The 20,586-nt window shown below is 42.4% G+C and overlaps 2 protein-coding genes and 3 non-coding genes across 8 annotated transcripts; all 5 read right to left on the bottom strand.

Annotated features, from left to right (window-relative positions):
• Window positions 1–812: 812 nt before the first annotated feature.
• LOC124014130 (40S ribosomal protein S4) lies at window positions 813–7,046 on the bottom strand. Its single transcript, XM_046328867.1, has 7 exons — window positions 6,969–7,046; window positions 6,363–6,440; window positions 5,733–5,913; window positions 3,966–4,063; window positions 3,283–3,454; window positions 2,471–2,628; window positions 813–981 (listed from the first exon to the last, which is right to left on the bottom strand). Exons 1-7 carry the CDS (start codon window positions 6,969–6,971, stop codon window positions 880–882), a joined length of 792 nt encoding a protein of 263 aa, XP_046184823.1. The 5' UTR covers window positions 6,972–7,046; the 3' UTR covers window positions 813–879.
• LOC124014631 lies at window positions 2,285–2,419 on the bottom strand. Its single transcript, XR_006835056.1, has one exon. It is a non-coding gene; the product is annotated as a small nucleolar RNA SNORA57 (small nucleolar RNA).
• Window positions 3,784–3,859, bottom strand: LOC124014633. The gene has a single exon (XR_006835058.1). It is a non-coding gene; the product is annotated as a small nucleolar RNA SNORD61 (small nucleolar RNA).
• On the bottom strand, window positions 5,423–5,499 carry LOC124014632. Its single transcript, XR_006835057.1, has one exon. It is a non-coding gene; the product is annotated as a small nucleolar RNA SNORD61 (small nucleolar RNA).
• A 5,087-nt stretch (window positions 7,047–12,133) lies between the features above and the next one.
• On the bottom strand, window positions 12,134–20,516 carry LOC124013975 (cbp/p300-interacting transactivator 1-like). Of its 4 annotated transcripts, none has more exons than XM_046328590.1 (2): window positions 18,063–20,516; window positions 12,134–14,690 (listed from the first exon to the last, which is right to left on the bottom strand). In XM_046328590.1, the coding sequence occupies exon 2, from the start codon at window positions 14,675–14,677 to the stop codon at window positions 14,114–14,116; it is 564 nt and encodes a 187-aa protein (XP_046184546.1). In that variant the 5' UTR covers window positions 14,678–14,690; window positions 18,063–20,516; the 3' UTR covers window positions 12,134–14,113. The 4 variants fall into 4 exon arrangements, with proteins under 4 accessions (XP_046184546.1, XP_046184542.1, XP_046184543.1 ...); XM_046328586.1 differs by lacking the exon at window positions 18,063–20,516 and adding an exon at window positions 17,525–18,030; XM_046328587.1 differs by lacking the exon at window positions 18,063–20,516 and adding an exon at window positions 17,037–17,515.
• Window positions 20,517–20,586: the final 70 nt, after the last annotated feature.

Raw genomic sequence — 20,586 nt, 5'->3', positions numbered from 1 at the left:
TCAATTCCTGAAAGCTGAAACTGTCCCTAGTTCTTCCATGACCTGCAACTCAGACATGTCACCCGTTGAGCATGTTTGGGATGCTCTGGATTGACGCGCACAACAGCGTTCTAGTTCCGGCCCAATATCCAGCAATTTGAGTGGGTCAACAATCCAGGCTACAATCAACAATCTGATCAACTATATGAAGGAGACGTGTTGTGCAGTATGAGGCAGACGGCAACACCAGATACCAACTGGTTTTCTGATCCACGACCCCTACTTCTTTAATGTATGTGAAATCCATAGGTTAGGCCCTAATATACCTTTCAATTGAGCAGTTTTTTATATTAATTAACGCAGTATGATCTTTTAAATTGTGGCGTTTGCAATGTGTCCTGATGGTGGCACTGTGGGGCCGTAGCTTGAACCCTACCATTGCTGCTTGCAGCCCTCTTCTCCATGGTCTTCTGCAAGGTGAAAACGAAGACATCCCCCAAATGACCAGCAGCAATAACATACCACATCATCCAAACCACACCTTCCAGTGCATGACAATGTTCATAGAAGACTGAGTGCCAATATACACAATGACCTGAATACTGGTTTAAGTGAATAGTGTTAAATGACAATTATCACAACATGCTTAGCACATACTGTAATGTTCAGTGAGATTATCATATAAGCACTAGCCTGTGTAAATAACAGGCCTAATTGTAACAAAATACCCACCCACCTCTCACTAGTTGACAAAATACATTTCCCTTTCAAATAATTTAAAACCCCAATAATTCACTAAACATCAACATGGAAAACAATAGTCAAGTCAGCAGTTAGATTTTGTTGTAAATAACATTGTTTTTATTTAAAAGCCAGGATGCATAGACCTACATATAGGACTTAGCTGCTGCCGGCCTTGGCAGCGATTCTCTTGTCTCTCTCCTCAGCGATTGTGAGACGAATACCCTTTCCACGGGGCAGGGACACCCACGGCTTGTTGCCCTGGAGATGGGGGAGGGAGAGAGTAAACGTAAGATTATTACAAAACAATGCCGGTAAAGAGGGAATCTACAAACATGGCACAGGAAGTGGTCAAAAGTAAGTGGACAAGATGCAATTTAAAGTGAACGCTGGTTCTTAGAAAAAAGGAACCTTTCATCTTAGTTGTAACAAATACTGATGTTAGTCTAAAAAGACCAAAACCATCCTCGCGAGTGGCACAGCGGTCTAAGGCAATGCATCGCATGCAGTGCTAGAGGTATTACTACAGACCCGGGTTAATTTCTCGGGCTGTGGGAGTCCCATAGCACAGCACACAATTGGCCCAGCGCCGTCCGGGTTAGACCGGTAAAAGGGCTTAAATTGGCTCATGGTGCTCTAGCAACTCCTCGTGGCAAGTGGGTGCCGGTGGACTGACTCCGTGTTTCCTCCAACACATTGGTGGGGCTGGCTTCCGGGTTAAGCTGGCGAGTGTTAAGAGCATGAGTAGGCGGGTCATGTTTTAGGGGACGCATGACTTGACCTTCACCTCTCCCGAGCTTGTTGGACTTGCAGCGATGAGACAAGATCGAAAATTGGGGAGGAGATTAAAATGAAAAACAACCAAAACCTGCCTATAACGCTTGGGACTGATAAATTGATCAGGCTGTAGTATTTACTTGTGTTAAACGAATAGTTCACCCAAATGACATATTTTCTTACCCTGTCAGCAGTCTATGGAAAAGGTATGACTGCGATCCATGCTTTGGTTTAGTTGTCATGGCAGTTTCCAAATGCTAGCAGGACCGATATTAGCATTTTTCGCTTATCATGTCCAAATCATCTGGCAATATCTAAAAGCATGGGTCTCCCAACAGGTCGACCGCGAGCTCATAGCCCACCTAAGAGTAGCTCACAGTATATTACAGACACAGGGAAGAGAACATGGCCACTTGAAAACTAGGAAACAACAACACTCAACATGTTTCATTTTTTAAAGGAGCTTTCATGCCAGGAAAGGTTGGAGACCATTGATCTAAAATGTATTGTGAAGCTCAAAGTCACTTCAAGATTATTTGAAAAGGTGCAAAAATGCTAACATTAAATGGGATTTGTGCCACAAATGCTGAAACATTAGCATGTAGAAACTAAACCAAAGCATGGATTGCTGTCATAACTTGTCCATAGACTGCTTACATGGTAAGGACCAATTGTGTAATTTGGGTGAACTGTCCCTTGAACGGGTCTGTCTATAGAACATACTTCCTATCAAATCTGAAGTAGGGTCGTTTTGGGATGGTTGGTAAAGCTACTGTTCATCATTGTCAAGTGTGCCAGCGATTGAGGATAGAACCAGCAGACTATAACACGCTGGTACCGAAGACATAGCATTGGCTTTGTTCTACCTCCGTACAATCACACATGAGTACTGAGCAACTACATGAGTGTCAAGAAATGGAGGGGATGAGCAGGTATGTGTTTGAGTGCGCATGTATGAGTCTTCTCTACTTACCTTGCCAATGATGAAGATGTTTCCAAGCCTGGTGGCGAAGATGTTTCCAGCGCTATCCTTGACGTGCACAACGTCAAACGAGCCGGGATGCCTCTCCCTGTTGGTGATGATACCAATACGCCCCAAATTGGCACCACCGGTCACCATGCACAGGTTACCTACAGGGAAAAGAGGGGAGACAAAAGGGGAGAGAGCGATGAGGGTAAAGACGGTACTTCAAAAGTATGCCAAATTTGATTGGGTAGTATTTTTGCTTTGCATCAGTCAAGTCTGCAAAATGTTTCAAAGATGGTGCTTAGTGGATCCAAGGGTCTGTATGAACAGACCCCCCCCCCACAAAGTGTCAAAATGAGTCAACAATCCAGTTCTACATTCACCATTGAAGAAAATGTAACCCCTCTACCAAGGGATAAGCAAGACTACACAAAATCTTAATTTAGTTACTCTGCCCGTGTAACAGTGTCTGAGATCAACGGTCCCTGCCAGCCATGGGATGCAAGATAGACAGGGATAGTAGGAAACTAGTTGATGTGTGCAGCACTGAACAAGCTGCACTGTAACTTTTATTATTTTTCCTGACATTTACATTTATTTAATTTAACGCTCTTTTTTCAATTTGACTATGACATCCAGTGGGACAGTCACTTAACAATAGTGACAAGCCAGACATTACTACCACCCCGCACACTTAATAGATTTGATATGTAACACTTCAAAAATCGATCAGGCAAACCTTAAAGACCACTTTCCCCACATGTATACATTTCCCTTGCAATCACTTTAAAAGTATATATTTTTAACCGTGATGTTACCTGTGTCGAACTTGATGTGTTCTGTGATCTTGCCGGTGGCGAGGTCGATGCGGACTGTGTCGTTGACCTTGATGAGGGGGTCGGGGTAGCGGATGGTGCGTGCGTCGTGGGTCACCAGGTGGGGGACTCCTTTGGTGCCGATGAGGTTCTTCTTCACCTTGCACAGTTTGTACTAGAGGGAAGCAGAGGGGGAGAGTGAGTGATTATTATGGCAGGGCTTCCCAAACCTAGACTCGGAAGTGGAAATGCTTAATTAAAAGGGAAAATTCACAATAATGTTTTATTAGTCAACTGCTGATAGTACAAAAACATTTTACTGCTGACACGTAAAATGTAAGATATGACTTTAAAAAATGGATTACCCACTTGGTTTTGAAGTCTAAATCCTAATGTGATAAACAGGCATAACTACTCCAAATGAAACAAGGCCAGGCAGGCATTTACACAAAAGGTTGAATTTGTAACCCTTTCACATTAGGATTCATCCAATTCTTTTGGTTGGAGCTCAGAACTTCTTAGAGGTATTGGTGAGGGTTTTTTCAGCTCGTTGATCAAAACCAAAGACTGTCTTCATTGCTCCCTCCATACAGAAGATCATATTGTACGTGTACTGCTTGGTTTAAAAAGATAGGCTTGAGCTGTGAATAACTAGACTCGCAACCATGTGTGACAACGTGGCATACCTGGGCCTCCTCAGCGGTGATGCGGTGAACAGTGAAACGTCCCTTCACGTCATAGATCAGACGGAAATGCTCTCCAGTTTTCTCAATGCTGATCACATCTACAGACAGACATCACGCATTCATATCAATGATCAAATCCAGAACAGGCCAACACCAAAATAGGACGCATCAGACCAAATTCAATAAAGTCAGTCATGATCAAATTCTCATAACTGGGAACAAAATGACACTGCGCATTTCAGATACCAGTAGTTAAAATGACAGTCAAACCAACTGAATGAAAGTCAACTCAACAATATTTAGTCCGTTCATAATAGTAATAATTAGGTTGGTGCTTACATTCGTCGTATTTCACACAGGTACAAGTGTGTATTAATACAGGCGAATTAAGAAAATTGTTTTTGCATATCTCACTCCTGCGAGTGGGGTCATGGCCAGGGTGTGCCATTATCAACAGAGCAATTAAGGTCAAGTTCCCTTTTCACCGTGTCGGCTCGGGATTCGAACCAGCAACCTTTTGGTTACTGACCCATCTACCACCCAGGTCAGATACTAACAAAAAGCACAACACAACCCATTCCATTGTACACCAGCAAGCTAGGCAAAATATCAGACTACTAGAGGGGCACTATACAAATCCTCTAGGCTCAATTGTGTATCAGAGGAAAACATCTCACACCGTTTTTCCATCAAAGCATGTGATCTAGCCTTGTGGTGCACCAATGCGGGAGGGCATGGTCCAGCGACAAATCCACTCCATTGTACATTCGATGGCTCGGCTAACATCCCAGTGTATGTTCTAACAGCAGTGTGTGAGCTAGCCTTAAAGGAGATGTGTTACATGGTCTGCATTTACATAGTGTGAGGTTTCACCTAGCCCGGGAAATGAATCACAACACCATCATAGCTCTCTTGGCAGGAATAAAAGTCATACAGAAGTGTGTGCGTGCAAGAAAGTGCATGAAGGTCTAATGGGGTACATGTGAAGATGTGTGCCTGAGAAACCGTGTGAATATGAGAGTGAATGTCTACTGGTGTGTGTACAAGTTTGCTTGAGCACCTAGGAGGATATGGGTGAAGATCCAAAAAGAGATTAAATTCCTTTAAGTGAAGACCATGAAGACCAAATGAGAAAACAAGTGAGGAATAATTTGACAGCGTGATCAAGAAACCACCAAAGCCCAGACTAGCTACAACTAAATTAAACTCACTCCAAACACTAAGCGTGCCATCTACCAAATCAGGCTAATTGCAAAACTCTTTAGATATTTAAAGAAGAAGTCTTCGGTCAGTTCAGTGCCTTGCATCCAATGTGATATGCTCATCACAACAACATCCTATCCTTAAGACTGGGACACACAACGAGAAACATTTACATATGCAATTTCACAGAAACGAGGAGATACACGTCATATAACCAGCTCAAATACTACAAAATGCATCCCTACTTTAAGTTAGAGCTCAGAACTTCTTAGAGGTATTGGTGAGATTTTTTTTCAGCTCATTGATCAAAACCAAATATTGTCTTCATTGCTCTTATTTCCAGCTCTAGTCACGGGCTAGGTGAAATGAGTGGAACCGTACCCTCCCCCTTCTTCCCTCCAGTCCTTCACTTCATTCTCATTACCCTTCACCCACACCTATCATCTTCCACCCCTCTCCCCTATGAAGTCAATAGGGAAGGTCACATCACTGCAAACTATACTCCTCTCCCTTCCGCAGAACATACCCACCCCTTCCCTTCCTCACTCATTAAACCCAACTCACCCATGAAGCCAGTGGGGTAGGTGATGTCGGTGCGGACCTTGCCATCGATCTTGATGAACCTCTGCATGCAAATCTTTTTGACCTCGTCTCCGGTCAGGGCGTACTTCAGACGGTTCCTGAGGAAGATGATGAGGGGCAGGCACTCCCTCAGCTTGTGGGGACCGGTGGAGGGACGAGGCGCCTACATAGATCAAATTGGGTGTGCTATTTTAACTACTATATGAGCAGTAAACAATGACAGTTATAGACCACGTTGGTTCAGCAGACAAGTATACACAGGAAGACATAAATATGCATTAAAACAGCAATGTGTCAAGTAATTTTCAACAAACATGTTATTGTCTATACTTTCTTTGTGTGTCTTATAAATGTCTGTTCAGTTGCAGGTGGTTATTCAGAAAGACTACAATCAACGTTATGCACCGAGTGGAGAGTTAAGTCACCCCACCATTTTAGCTTCTTGACATCTTGCATTTCCCAACATCTTTGTAGGAACTAGTCGTTTCTATGCGACGCGGCCATAGTTATGCCCATCAATTTAGCTAATAATCGGCATGCTAGTCTGCAACTAACAAGTAACATTGTATAACATTGGTTTTATAATTTAGGTATGAAGTTGCATGTACTTACGAACACTCCGGTGAGCTTGTCAAGCATCCAATGCTTGGGCGCTGCAACGCGCTTCAGGTGCTTCTTCGGTCCTCGTGCCTAGCAACCAGAAAAATAACTTGTCAACCCAACTAATGTAGTTAAACTTCCAGCCTAACAACAGACAACTCAGTTTCATTCGAACCATGCGACCTGTCTGGCTAGTAGAGTTCGGCGTACAATATATTCATTTCCTACACGGTCCTTGAATGACAATTCCGACCGTGGCCTACTCGATAAAAACACAACAGGGTTTATGTTGACCCAATTCTCTCTGCAGAAAGTTTGTGCTCAGGTAAACACTTTTGAAATAGACTTTTGAACGTAAAAGTATTGAAGTATTGGTAACAGAAACATTTGGTTCAAATGGGCAGAATTGACACTAGCTAGCTAGCCGATGGTGAAATAATTCGTTTTTTCGAATATCGTTTCATAGACCAAAACTTAAGTCCTTATTTCAATACAGGGACGAGCCATCACCAAATGTTTGTCTTTTCAAATTATCACAGTTATATGTGGGATATTATATTCAGAAAAAGTGATGTTTGACGATGATTCTGGCGAGAATCGTTCGGAAACACAGCTCACCATGTTGGAGTCTGCGGGGAAAAGGACCTCCCACTTTCAGGCCTTAGAAAATAAGACCGAGTATTGTGCTGATGAGGGACAAACAGAGCGGAGTTTATATGGTCCGCTCTCTAGTGTCGCGGAGAGTAACTGCAATTGGATGTTCCTTGAACTTGTTAGAAATACGGAAGATGGTTTATTTTTTTATATATATATATATATATTTTTTTTTTATATATATATATTTTTTATTAACAACAAATCAATACATAAAGCACATGAGGGAACACAAGCATACATAGATTACAAACAATGGACAATCGAGCTAGGGGGTACAATATCACATTACAATTACACAAGGACCTTAAGGGACATGCATATACTTACAATTCTAACAGCTTTTTTGTTAGTAGAGCATTTAACCGTCTTAAAATACAGTTCAATTTATTTTTGTAGGATACGAAAATGTGGTTTTCTGTTTGTAAATTTACATTTGTGTATATGAAATTTGGCCAAAAGAATAATGAAATTAATTACATAAAAATGATTCCGCTTATTTCTATTGTATGTAAAGAATCCAAACAGTACATCTCTCCACAATAGTGTAAAATCTTCATAAATGTGTTCAATTATAAACCTACTGATGTCTTGCCACAGTTTTCTTACATGCATACAATGCCAAAAAAGATGCACAACTGTTTCTGGGTGGTCATTACAAAAGGAGCAATTTGAGTTGATGTTTTCCTTAAACTTCTTCATATAGTGGTTGGCAGGATAATATTTATGAATAATTTCAAAGGAAACTTCCTTAATTTTGTTAACAAGTAGGTATGTTTGTGGCAACATCCAAACTTTTTTCCAACAGATATTATCAATAAATCCATTCCAATAAGGCATGACATAAGGTATAGATACAACATCCTGCTGAAACAAGGATCGTATTGCTCTGTTGTTGAATGGACCAAAAGAGAAACAAATCTTTCCTACTGATGAGTCAACAGGGTCAATAGAAGGTAGGCTTTGAGGGTCAGGTCTTGACATGTTCCTGAATAACATAGCAACACCTGAGGGAATGGCATCTAAAACAATTGCAAAATCTTTAGGTGTTACAGGGACCTTGTAAAGTGATAATAATTCTTTATAACTGAGTAAAAGACCCTCTGCATTTACCAGTTGGCTCACCAATAGGATATTATTTCTGAACCAATATTCTAAAATATTCTCTCTCCTCTTCCATCCTATCATCTCTTCCCTCTGCTCAAACCTTCTCCAACCTATCTCCTGATTCTGCCTCCTCAACCCTCCTCTCCTCCCTTTCTGCATCCTTTGACTCTCTATGTCCCCTATCTTCCAGGCCGGCTCGGTCCTCCCCTCCCGCTCCGTGGCTTGACGACTCAATGCGAGCTCACAGAACAGGGCTCCGGAAGGCCGAGCGGAAATGGAGGAAAACTCGCCTCCCTGCGGACCTGGCATCCTTTCACTCCCTCCTCTCTACATTTTCCTCCTCTGTCTCTGCTGCTAAAGCCACTTTCTACCACTCTAAATTCCAAGCATCTGCCTCTAACCCTAGGAAGCTCTTTGCCACATTCTCCTCCCTCCTGAATCCTCCTCCCCCTCCCCCCCTCCTCCCTCTCTGCAGATGACTTCGTCAACCATTTTGAAAAGAAGATCGACGACATCCGATCCTCGTTTGCTAAGTCAAACAACACCGCTGGTTCTGCTCACACTGCCCTACCCTGTGCTCTGACCTCTTTCTCCCTCTCTCTCCAGATGAAATCTCGCGTCTTGTGACGGCCGGCCGCCCAACAACCTGCCCGCTCGACCCTATCCCCTCCTCTCTTCTCCAGACCATTTCCGGAGACCTTCTCCCTTACCTCACCTCGCTCATCAACTTATCCCTGACCGCTGGCTACGTCCCTTCCGTCTTCAAGAGAGCGAGAGTTGCACCCCTTCTGAAAAAACCTACACTCGATCCCTCCGATGTCAACAACTACAGACCAGTATCCCTTCTTTCTTTTCTCTCCAAAACTCTTGAACGTGCCGTCCTTGGTCAGCTCTCCCGCTATCTCTCTCAGAATGACCTTCTTGATCCAAATCAGTCAGGTTTCAAGACTAGTCATTCAACTGAGACTGCTCTTCTCTGTATCACGGAGGCGCTCCGCACCGCTAAAGCTAACTCTTTCTCCTCTGCTCTCATCCTTCTAGACCTATCGGCTGCCTTCGATACTGTGAACCATCAGATCCTCCTCTCCACCCTCTCCGAGTTGGGCATCTCCGGCGCGGCCCACGCTTGGATTGCGTCCTACCTGACAGGTCGCTCCTACCAGGTGGCGTGGCGAGAATCTGTCTCCTCACCACGCGCTCTCACCACTGGTGTCCCCCAGGGCTCTGTTCTAGGCCCTCTCCTATTCTCGCTATACACCAAGTCACTTGGCTCTGTCATAACCTCACATGGTCTCTCCTATCATTGCTATGCAGACGACACACAATTAATCTTCTCCTTTCCCCCTTCTGATGACCAGGTGGCGAATCGCATCTCTGCATGTCTGGCAGACATATCAGTGTGGATGACGGATCACCACCTCAAGCTGAACTTCGGCAAGACGGAGCTGCTCTTCCTCCCGGGGAAGGACTGCCCGTTCCATGATCTCGCCATCACGGTTGACAACTCCATTGTGTCCTCCTCCCAGAGCGCTAAGAACCTTGGCGTGATCCTGGACAACAAACTGTCGTTCTCAACTAACATCAAGGCGGTGGCCCGTTCCTGTAGGTTCATGCTCTACAACATCCGCAGAGTACGACCCTGCCTCACACAGGAAGCGGCGCAGGTCCTAATCCAGGCACTTGTCATCTCCCGTCTGGATTACTGCAACTCGCTGTTGGCTGGGCTCCCTGCCTGTGCCATTAAACCCCTACAACTCATCCAGAACGCCGCAGCCCGTCTAGTGTTCAACCTTCCCAAGTTCTCTCACGTCACCCCGCTCCTCCGCTCTCTCCACTGGCTTCCAGTTGAAGCTCGCATCCGCTACAAGACCATGGTGCTTGCCTACGGAGCTGTGAGGGGAACGGCACCTCAGTACCTCCAGGCTCTGATCAGGCCCTACACCCAAATAAGGGCACTGCGTTCATCCACCTCTGGCCTGCTCGCCTCCCTACCACTGAGGAAGTACAGTTCCCGCTCAGCTCAGTCAAAACTGTTCGCTGCTCTGGCTCCCCAATGGTGGAACAAACTCCCTCACGACGCCAGGACAGCGGAGTCAATCACCACCTTCCGGAGACACCTGAAACCCCACCTCTTTAAGGAATACCTAGGATAGGATAAAGTAATCCTTCTCACCCCCTCCCCCCTTAAAATATTTAGATGCACTATTGTAAAGTGGTTGTTCCACTGGATGTCATAAGGTGAATGCACCAATTTGTAAGTCGCTCTGGATAAGAGTGTCTGCTAAATGACTTAAATGTAAATGTAAATGTAAAAACAGAGAGGTATTTTTATACAATATATCCCGATTATTCCATATATAATATCTGTGTGGAGAAAAATTGTGTTTATAAATTAAGGACCATGACAAGAAAACCTGCAGATGAAAAGCAGAAAGTTTCACTGGAACTTTGTCAATATTATAATTGCAAAACAACATGAAGTTAAGGCCACCAAAAGTAGAGAAGACATGATGAGGAATAAAATTCCAGATAGAAGTGGGTCTTCTTAGGAATTGTTTTATCCAATTGATCTTGAAAGTATTATTTAAAGTAGTAAAATCCAGAAAATTCAGTCCACCATTCTCATAAGTGTTCACTACAACAGTTTTCCTAATGTAATGGGTACGGTTTCTCCAAAGAAAGTTGAAAAGCATCTGGTATATCTCCTTGCTTATTTTACGGTCAAGATATAAAGATAGAGCACCATATGTTAGTCTAGAGATACCTTCAGCCTTGGTTATTAGGACTCTACCTTTTAAAGATAAGTCCCTCTGTAGCCATTGATTTAGTTTCTTCTGGGGTTTTTTAATAAGAGGGTTAAAATTTAGTAAGCCTCTAGACTTCTGATCCTTTGTAATGGTTATGCCTAAATATGTAAGTTCTTCTTTTACTGGAATACCATAATATGACAGCCATGAGTTCACATTTCTTAATGTTAAGATATAGACCAGACGCTTTGGAAAAGGATTGTACACATTGATCGATATGGGAATTTGGTTAGCGTCTTTCAGAAAAAGTGTAGTATCGTCAGCCAGCTGGCTACGGAAGATGGTTATTTTAGCAGGCCAGGTAGACAGACATACGTCAGTAATTGTATTGAATGGTACAAATACTAATATGGCTCTCACTGATTCTTATATAATTGTAAATGTTTTATATATTTCGAATGAATGGCAGTGTAGCGATCCTCGCAATATGAGCCATGTTACAATTCTCATCAAGATTAACACTATTGGCGTGGTGTGTAGGATGTTTGCCTAACACGCCAGAGATCTGCTTCCCGCTCCCTACATTCATTACTATATTCTCAAATTGTAATATGCCTAAGCAACGCACATACAGGTTAACTTATTTTCATAAAATGAATATACTGATTCGCAAGTCTAGCCTACATGTCTTCATCCTAATAAATATATATATTGGTATGTACTGTAGCCTATGTATTTTTGTCTTCCCCGAGCCTCTCAAATGTAAATTGTCCATATCTCTCAGGAAATGCCAGCGGGCCCTTCAGTTTATGCGGCGCGAGATAATAAAGCTGTTCTGAGGCGCATGTGTTCCCAATTCCCATGACAAATGTCACTAGTGACGTCCTTTCTGGCAGCTTGCTTTCATATGCTTTAAGTGTATTTATCTTCTCATAGTTACAGAAGTTAAGGACTAACACAAAGGCACCGCGTTATGCTTGACCCCTGGCCCTCAATAAACATGCAACAGTGTGTCTGTTGTAGCCTATCAATGGTGTGTTTTTATATGTTTGACAAATCTAAAAATCATGCCTATGAATATTCTGTTCTGTATAGGCCAACATCCCATTTTCCTTTCATTATAGGATTTGCGTGACCTGTTGATTTGAGAAGTCACCACTAGATGGCGACATGTTATAAAATGTTAACAGTTCTCAGCAATCAAGAGTTCATGAATGAATTTACTAAAATAATATGTACAAATGTTGCATCTGTTCGGCGTAATGACAAATACGATTCAGGTTGGTATTCTTTATTTTCCACCCCAAATGCAATGAAGTAACAAAAATACAAGCATTTAAATATGATCTAGTACATATTTTCATAAAGATACAAATGAGATGCAAACGGAGAAAGTGCTAAAACAAAAATCAACATCAGTTATGATTCCAATCTGTCATTTCAAAAACAAAAAGAAAAGAGAGATAAAAAAAGAAATATAGGTCCCTCTCCCTTTCTAAAATAAGGCCTCAATTAAAAAAAGGTGTGATTTAAAGAGAGAAACTTAGGACCATACAATCAGTGCAGTAGTGATTCATTTTTTTTCTCCAACATTTTCTTTTTCCTTTACAAAATTAATAGCAAGAAGTGTTTCTCAAGCTAAAACAAAAAGAAAATGATCACAAAAATATCTGAAATGTCATAAGGAAAGTAAAACAAACATTTAATGAAAAGTAAATGTTCTTGCTAGTCTGGAAGCTCAAAGGGTTTCTGATTAGGAAATAAGTTGGTGTAGTTATCTTGCATTTCCGTGGAGTCAAAACATAAAGGGAAACTTACAGGAATACTTTCCCATGCAAGCAGTCACACACACACACTCGTGCTCTCTTACGATCAAGTGATCCAGCAACTAAAACTACAAAACAATAAGGACCCTGTTTAGATATGTAGCCTACTCCTGCTTTGGTCTACTGTCGGCCTACTGACTGACTAACTCGAAAAGGTAAAAACACCAACGTAATCACATGGTGAAAGAAGCGTGATGATGCCAAGTGACTCACACTTGGAACATGGGAACTCAGTCAATTGGAACGTTTCCTCTTTATTAAGAGGTAATCCTTGTTTCTGTAGTCTTCTGAACAGGTACTGTTAAAAAAAATATTAATTTACGCAATCATTAGTTTATAATTAATTAGCCTTCAGTTCTCACAAGTCAACCCCCCTCCAAAAAAATACAATATTTTTGATTTTTTTAAAGTCACCCTTCTTTAACCGCCTCATTACCTGTAACCCTCAGGAACTATTGTACATGTCCTATATGGCACCCCATTCTCTCATATATATATAAACACAGCACTACTTTTGAACAGGACACACAGGGCCCTGGTCAAAAGTAGTGCGCTATATAGGGAATTGGGTGCCATTTTGGACATACACATTGACGGTACAACAGCAGAGTGAGTAGTATTGGAGCGTCTTGGCTCTAGGTCCACAGGGGACAGAGATGGAGGGGGGGGACGGATGAAGAGACTTATAATAGACAGAGAGAATGATGGGGCAGGAACTATGATTCATTTCACCTACAGAGTTACCAGGTACACGAAGACCACGGACGTTAAGACTCATTCATTTATTTAGATACAGACACTGACAGCACCATACAGGTCAGGTTACACCGGTCCACCGAGACTACACAGGCTTCTGATGCCTCCTGTCATGTCTGTCTTATGTCACAGGGACCTGAATAATATCACACACACACACACACACACCCTGGTGTTCCATCAAACCCGCTGAACTCTCCTGAATGTTGGGGTAACTGAATAAGTGACAAGTGCCTGTTTCACGGCTGCTACTTCCATTACCGGATCGTAATACCATCCATCCCTCCTTCTGCCGGTGTGTGTGTAGGGGGCCCTTGGGAAGTAGAGTGAAATTGACAGACAGGCCCGAGGCTCAGGTTCCCTCAGTAACATAGTATTTTCTGTGAGACACACAAAAACATTAGACCCTGTGTCTATCCTTTCTCCTTTAAATTTAGAACGGGATACAGAGGAAAAACAAGAGAACAGCATGCTCTTTTTGGGTCAGGTTGTGTCCATAACTTGTCCTTTAGAGAAAAACAGAGGGTGACCCCCAAAAAATGTCTAATTTCGTGTGTTTGTGTGAGCACCCAGCCAGGACATTAGAGTTTATGTCAATCCAACCTAGAGAGTAATGAAAAGGAAAGAATGAGAAAGCACAAATCTCCTCCTTTCATCCCTCCATTTGGGTGGGTCAGCATCCGGCAGGTACATCCGCTATGAAGTCAAACTCGTTCTGTCCTAGCCAGAGTTCAGGTAGCTCGTTAGCCTGATCCAACCCCAGCTCTACGACCAACGACATCAGAACCTCCTCGTCCACCGGGTCAGAGTCAATAATCCCCCCACAGCCCTGATTCCTACCTCCAACACCTCCAGGGGTACCCCCCACCAGCTGCCCCGCCGAGCCCAGCGTTGAGGCCCCAAACCCCCTCTGAGGTCCTGACGTGGGCCCAGAGGCTACGCCGCCACTTATACCTCCAGCCAGACTCTGGTAGTGGGAGTTGAGTTTCTGGAGCTGCATGCTGGCGAGGAGGTGAGGGCCGGTCTGGAGGGTCTGCAGGCAGAATGGCGGAGGTTTGGAGAGGGATGGAGAGGTGGAGGTGTGGAGGGTGGTGGAGGAGGAGGGTAAGGGGCCACCCCCGGGTGTCTTGACAGGCACTGCCGTCCCGGTGTAGTGGAGGAGGGTGAGGGAGGATGACGGCAGCTCGCGGTCCTTCATGACAACGTGGGTGGGGCTGGAGAACAGTAGTGAGGTCATCACCTGGGGATGCCTGGGAATGAGGAAAAGATGTTACGATGACGTCATCAAACAGGGACACTACACATGGCGGAAGAGATAACAGAGAGTACTAAAAACATACAAGGTTCTGATAAGAGATATGACATCATAGCGGCTGAATCACAAAGTGATGATAAGATTCATTTTCTTTGCTTTAACAGCCTGAAGTCAATTGTTTTACTAGGCTACCCGCTAAGTTGAGACTGGAGACTGTGTCCCAGCTAAAAATAATTGTCTAATTTAATTGGTGGGTAACACGAACAAACAAAACAAAAATATGTTTTTGCTTTTTACATTGCAAAGAGACATGTCTGTATCCCAAATGGCACCCTATTCCCTTTATAGTGCACTACTTTTGACCAGAACCAACCAAGGTTTGGGAACTTGGGATACAGACTAAGTCAATTAAGTAAATTAACCATGAAAATACCATAGGCTCAGAGAGAGGGGACTGACTGACTGTCTGGGGTTCATAATAGGGTTAAAGGACAACAGACCCATTGAGGTCTGAGTCACATGATAACATACATACATATCGCCCTGAGAAAAGGAGTGTGTATATGTTTGCGTGAAAGAGGGACACACACGTCCAGTCATGAGGCTGTCATTTTAGGCAGTTAATCGCTTAATTGTATGTGCTGATCCACTGGAACCCCCTTCCTGAGACACACACTCATCCAACCCCCTTCCTGCCCCAGCCCATATTTAGGGAGAGGATAATTGCTACAGGCATGCATGCAGCTGCACTGGGCCTATAGAACACACACACCCGTCATCTTCTGTGGCCTGCCATTGACAGCTGTTTGGTATTCACCACTTTGTGTGTGTTCTCTGGTCCTTTGTGTTCATTATTCATTGGATGATTACTGTCAGAGGCAGACTGACTGCACATGGTTCCTCAACACAACAGCTTTCTATTACACTGATGATGCTGACGGGAAGAAAGACAGACCGATGGGAGGAAGGAGAGACACTGGGCCATGTTCAAATATCAGTGGTGGAACAAGTACCCAATTGTCATACTTGAGTAAAAGTAAAAAGATACCTTAATAGAAAATGGCTGAAGTAAAAGTGAAAGTTTACCCAGTAAAATACTACTGGTGTAAAAGTCAAAGTATTTGGTTGTAAACCAGACGGCACAATGTAGTCTTTTTTTATTGGCGGATAGCCAGGGGAACACTTAAACAAAGCATTTGTGTTTAGTGAGTCCGCCAGATCAGAGGCAGTAGGGATGACCAGGGATGTTCTCTAGATAAGTGTGCGAATTTGACCATTTCTGTCAAAATGTAACAAGTACTTCTGGGTGACAGGGAAAATGTATGGAGTAAAAAGTACATTATTTTCTTGAGGAATGTAGAGCAGTAAAAGTTGTAAAAATTCTAAACAGTAAAGACACCCCAAAACTACTTAAGCAGTACTTTAAAGTATTTTTACTTAAGTACTTTAAACCACTGTCAAATATCCTTCCATTTATATCCGTGATTATGCCTTCCTCAAGGAAGGAGAATGCGTTTTGAAAGTAATCCAACAGAGCCTATTGAAGTGGTATGTGTCTCACTAAACTGCTTCATTAAAACCTATTGCCAAGAAGACAAACTGTTGATTGAATAGCTTACCTTAGTCAATTAGCAAGGCTAGTATATTTGGCCTATATAAATTAAGCACATTATGTCAGACAATCACTATAGAAGTTACTTGGAACAGGTTTTCAGTAATATGGTTAATCATACCGGTGGACTTGAGGGTCAGACCAGAAAAGGGAATAAAATGCGTCTCATCTCTCCCAACAACCGCGGTGTCAATTACCATGCGTGACGAACAAATTGAAACGTCAATCTGCGCACACACCTTCACCATATGCTGAGGCTTAGCATGGCCACTTGTTTTAATTGAATCAACACATTTAACTTTGGGGTGGAGGAAACAACGCAGAAAGGATATTTAATCACCCTACTTTGCATTACACATATAGGCTAACTCATGTTTGTGACAAATATTTTTTGACCCCATTTGCAAATTTGGTCAAATTGACTAAATAGCTTATTCAAAAGCAGGCTTTTAGGAGATGAATGTTATTGGGTAGTGTCATAAATCGTTCAAATAGCGCGTAAAATGTATTTCATTTCAGGGTGTAGGCAAACTTCAGAATGCAGATCGGGAAACTGGAAAAACATTTTTAAAAACAAGTGTTTGGCGAATACAAGTACACACTCTGCCTTATTGCTCTGCGAAAGAAAACAAATAGTAAAGCAAACCATGGGCAATGTCAAATAAACATTAGCCTAACGCATAACTTACAAATAGCATTAACAGAAAATGTATACAAGCAAGCACAAACCTTTTAGAAAAAACGTTCAGCACAGCAGAGAAGATCCGTGTGTGGAGGATTGGTGAGATGTCTAATGAACCCAAAATCAACTCGCAAAACCACACCGATCAAGTAAATGTTTTGTCATCAACTAAAACGTTTGTTAATAGTTGTCTATATTTAGCAAGTCATCCGTTAGGTCCTGTTAAACTGTAGCCATAAAGTAATCGGTTGTGGATCAGGACATTGTCCCCGTGCAGCGTCTCGCCTTCACTCTCAATTTCTCTCTAGACTGGACGACTCCGGCAGAGTTCCCTCGATGGTGTTGTTACTGAATCTAAAGGATTATTCATTCGCTCACTCACTCACTCACTCGCACACACACTCGACCCTCAAGAAGCGGCGGGCGAAGTGCGTTTGTGGCTGGACAGCATCAAAATCCCGGCCAAGAGTATAAAGAGAATCGGACAGACGCACAGGGGCTTTCGCCCAACAAACGGTTCGGTTAATTCCAGTACCTTAGTGATCCAGTTTCCATAGTTTCCGTGTGCCCGTCATGAAAGCGCTCAACTGAGGCAGATGTTCTTTATTCTCAAGAGCGAGCGCCTTTCTCTACAATCACAGATCAAATAGTGTTCTATTCTATTCTCAACAGCCATCTCACTGATTATCATTCATGAGGGAACGCATAGCCCCAACACCCCTCAATGCACTTGAAACAATAACTGATGATTTGCACAACATAAAATGTGACACCAAAATGAAAAACAGTGTGGGCCAACACACTCGCACTAGCCTACTTAGACAGACACCGTGGATGCTGTCATCAATTAGGCAGGCCTATTTAATATTTTAAAGTCCTCTGTTACAACTATAGGTCAAATAACTCATGTCGTGAAATGACAGACCTAAACATTTCCCAAAATTCGAGGTTGTCCTATCAACCCAGACCCATTGATAACAGCCTTTTTTCAGATCCTCTGTTCATTCATGCATTGATTTTTAACAATTCGTCTCAATATTGTCAGAGAGAGAAAAGAAAACATGCCAAGGCACCTTCTTTTAAAACACCACGCGCCTTAATTCCTTTTCAGTTAACCACATAAAGGCTTGCGAGCATCTGTCTTTATTGTGGTCAAGTCCCGTCAGTGCGCGGGGACAGTTCTCATGTAGATGAGGCTCGAGCATGATGTATGGAAGTACGGGGAGTCCTCTTTCTCCCCGGTGAGAAAACGTTATGCAAATGAGACGAACGGTTTTCAATTTCCCTCTTGAATGTAAAACCTTTAAAAAAACGGGTAAAAACAGACCGTCCCACATAAACGCAAATTAACGTCAGCTTGTAATGTTCAACAACTCTCCTTTGATACATTTTTTTGCAAGCCTATTTATATTATAGACTGAGCCCTAAAGCAAACACTTATCTTATGACAAAACATTTCATAATCTAAAAAGGTCAACTGATGTCGTATTCAAATCAAATGATGACATCCTATGGAGGGAAACATTATGTTTTGCATAAAATGTCGTTGGGAAGGCCTGATGCAGTCAGTCTAGTCGTCATACAGGACATGGCAGGCAGGTGTGCTATTCAACAGCATGAATAGAGTTGGGAGTTTGATTTCAGGCTGGGGAGGAGAGTAAACGTTCTTATCTATACACAAGGCTCTGAGTTTCTTTAGTGAAGCTGTCAGGCAGATAGGATGTGTATGGTTAATGTATGGAAGCCATGCCTTTTCTCAATTGGATTTGCGCGACTCCTGCGTCCTCTTTACTCTGCCCTCTCTTGCCTCCCTTTCCCTAAGTCAGCAAAACTTAAGCAGCTGGTTAGGATAATTAAGGTAGTAGGTTAGGAAAAGTGTTAGGGTTAGCTAAAATGATTTCCGACTTGACTTGAATATGTAAACTGACATCACTTTCACATTAGCGGCATCCCTTCTAGACATGACCGCGCTTCATCTGTTGAATTACATTTACAGTGGTGGAGCCCAAAATAAGTGAAAAGTGATTAAAAACAAATTAAATTAGTTGTGTAGAACATTTTAAAGGCACAATAAGTTCCATATTGGTTTTAAACGTGTGTATGCTTTTCTCAACAACAAAAAAAGAAGCTAAATCAAAAGGGGGTGTGGCAGATTTCAAAACTCTTACAAAAATGACAACTTGATGAAAGGTGGCTATCAAGGAGGGAAGGACACTCATCCGTGTCCAATTCTAACGAATTGTCATCACCACCTGACCACTTATCGGTTTCTGCATTTTTGGTTGGCAAAGGACTGATAATTTGGCCATATTGCCAATCCAAAAATAAAGTGATATGCCATGCAACAGCTCTATGCCAAATGTTCAAAATTGTCTTTAAGAAATCTGAGGAATTATCAATGTTTTAAATATACTGTTTCTCTGTCTTAAAATATTTTTGGGAATCCAGCTCCTTAGGCCCTGAAGTTGTCTTGTTCTGGTCTCCATGCAATGTCATATGGGGAGTTTGGGGGAGGAGGTGGAAGACAGAACTACCCTACTCTGTCTAAATTCATACTTTTTACTGAGTCTTTGCGCAATAGGCTGTCACAGAGCTGTTTACAAGATAGGAGTTTCAATCAGTTTCGTCTTTCCTCCGAACCCATAAACAGACTAATGAGTTTCACATGCACTCTGAGGAAAACCACAGAATCCATAAAGTGTGTGTGTGTTTGTCAGTGAGTGTGCGTACTCTGTGTGTGTGTTCTGGTTGTGGTCATAATGTTTAAATGAAATCCATAAAGATCACACAGAACTTCTGTTCCACACATGGAACCCACTTTGATTCCCCACCTCTAGGCTGCATCCAAAATGGCACTATATTCCCATAGGGCTCCAGTCAAAAGTACAAGTAGTGCACTATAGCGAACAGTGTCATTTGGGACACAGACCTACATTTGGTGAGTTTCCTATACTGGATGTGATTGAAGCTCATGTTTTAATCAGTTTGTAAAAAAAAAAACATGTTATTTACACCATATAGAAGGCAAAGGTGAACCATAAAAAAAAGTTGTACTTTTGTGAAACCAAAAGCTAAATTATAAAAAACTGTTCTACACTCCTAATGTACTTACAGTTGAAAGTAAAACATGCGGTTTGAACAGGACTGAAATCAAATTTGCCCGATGCTTTCGCGTAAAAGATTTCATTAGACAAGAGATCAGATCATTGACATGCTACTTAAAAACACACAGTCTGTACAATATATACTGAACAAAAATAAACATGTGTTGGTCCCATGTTTCATGAGCTGATATAAAAGGTCCCAGAAATGATCCATACGCACAAAAAGCTTTTCTCTCAGATTTTGTGTACAAATTTGTTTACATCCCTGTTACTGAGCATTTCTACTTAGCCAAAATATTCCATCCACCTGACAGGTGTGGCATATCAAGAAGCTAATTAAACAGCATGAACATTACACAGGTTCACCTTGTGCTGGGGAAAATAAAAGGCCACTAAAATGTGCAGTTTTGTCACGCAACAATGCCACAGATGTCTCAAGTTGAGGGAGCATGCAATTGGCATGCTGGCTGCAGGAATGTCCACCAGAGCTGTT

This window comes from Oncorhynchus gorbuscha, linkage group LG25 (assembly GCF_021184085.1).
Source record: "Oncorhynchus gorbuscha isolate QuinsamMale2020 ecotype Even-year linkage group LG25, OgorEven_v1.0, whole genome shotgun sequence".
Classification (NCBI taxonomy): Eukaryota; Metazoa; Chordata; class Actinopteri; order Salmoniformes; family Salmonidae; genus Oncorhynchus; species Oncorhynchus gorbuscha.
This window is presented reverse-complemented; position numbering and strand designations above follow the sequence as displayed.

What these genes read in the sequence shown, in the direction of transcription:
- LOC124013975 (XM_046328586.1), bottom strand. Translation starts at nt 17,544, where the DNA reads ATGGAAACTGGATCACTAAG. An exon ending in ATGGAAACTGGATCACTAAG is followed by an intron (nt 14,691 to 17,524) that starts GTACTGGAATTA and finishes CCTCATTCCCAG; the next exon opens with GCATCCCCAGGTGATGACCT.
- LOC124014130 (XM_046328867.1), bottom strand. An exon ending in TCACCGCTGAGGAGGCCCAG is followed by an intron (nt 3,455 to 3,965) that starts GTATGCCACGTT and finishes GCTTCCCTCTAG; the next exon opens with TACAAACTGTGCAAGGTGAA. An exon ending in ACATCTTCATCATTGGCAAG is followed by an intron (nt 982 to 2,470) that starts GTAAGTAGAGAA and finishes CCCCATCTCCAG; the next exon opens with GGCAACAAGCCGTGGGTGTC.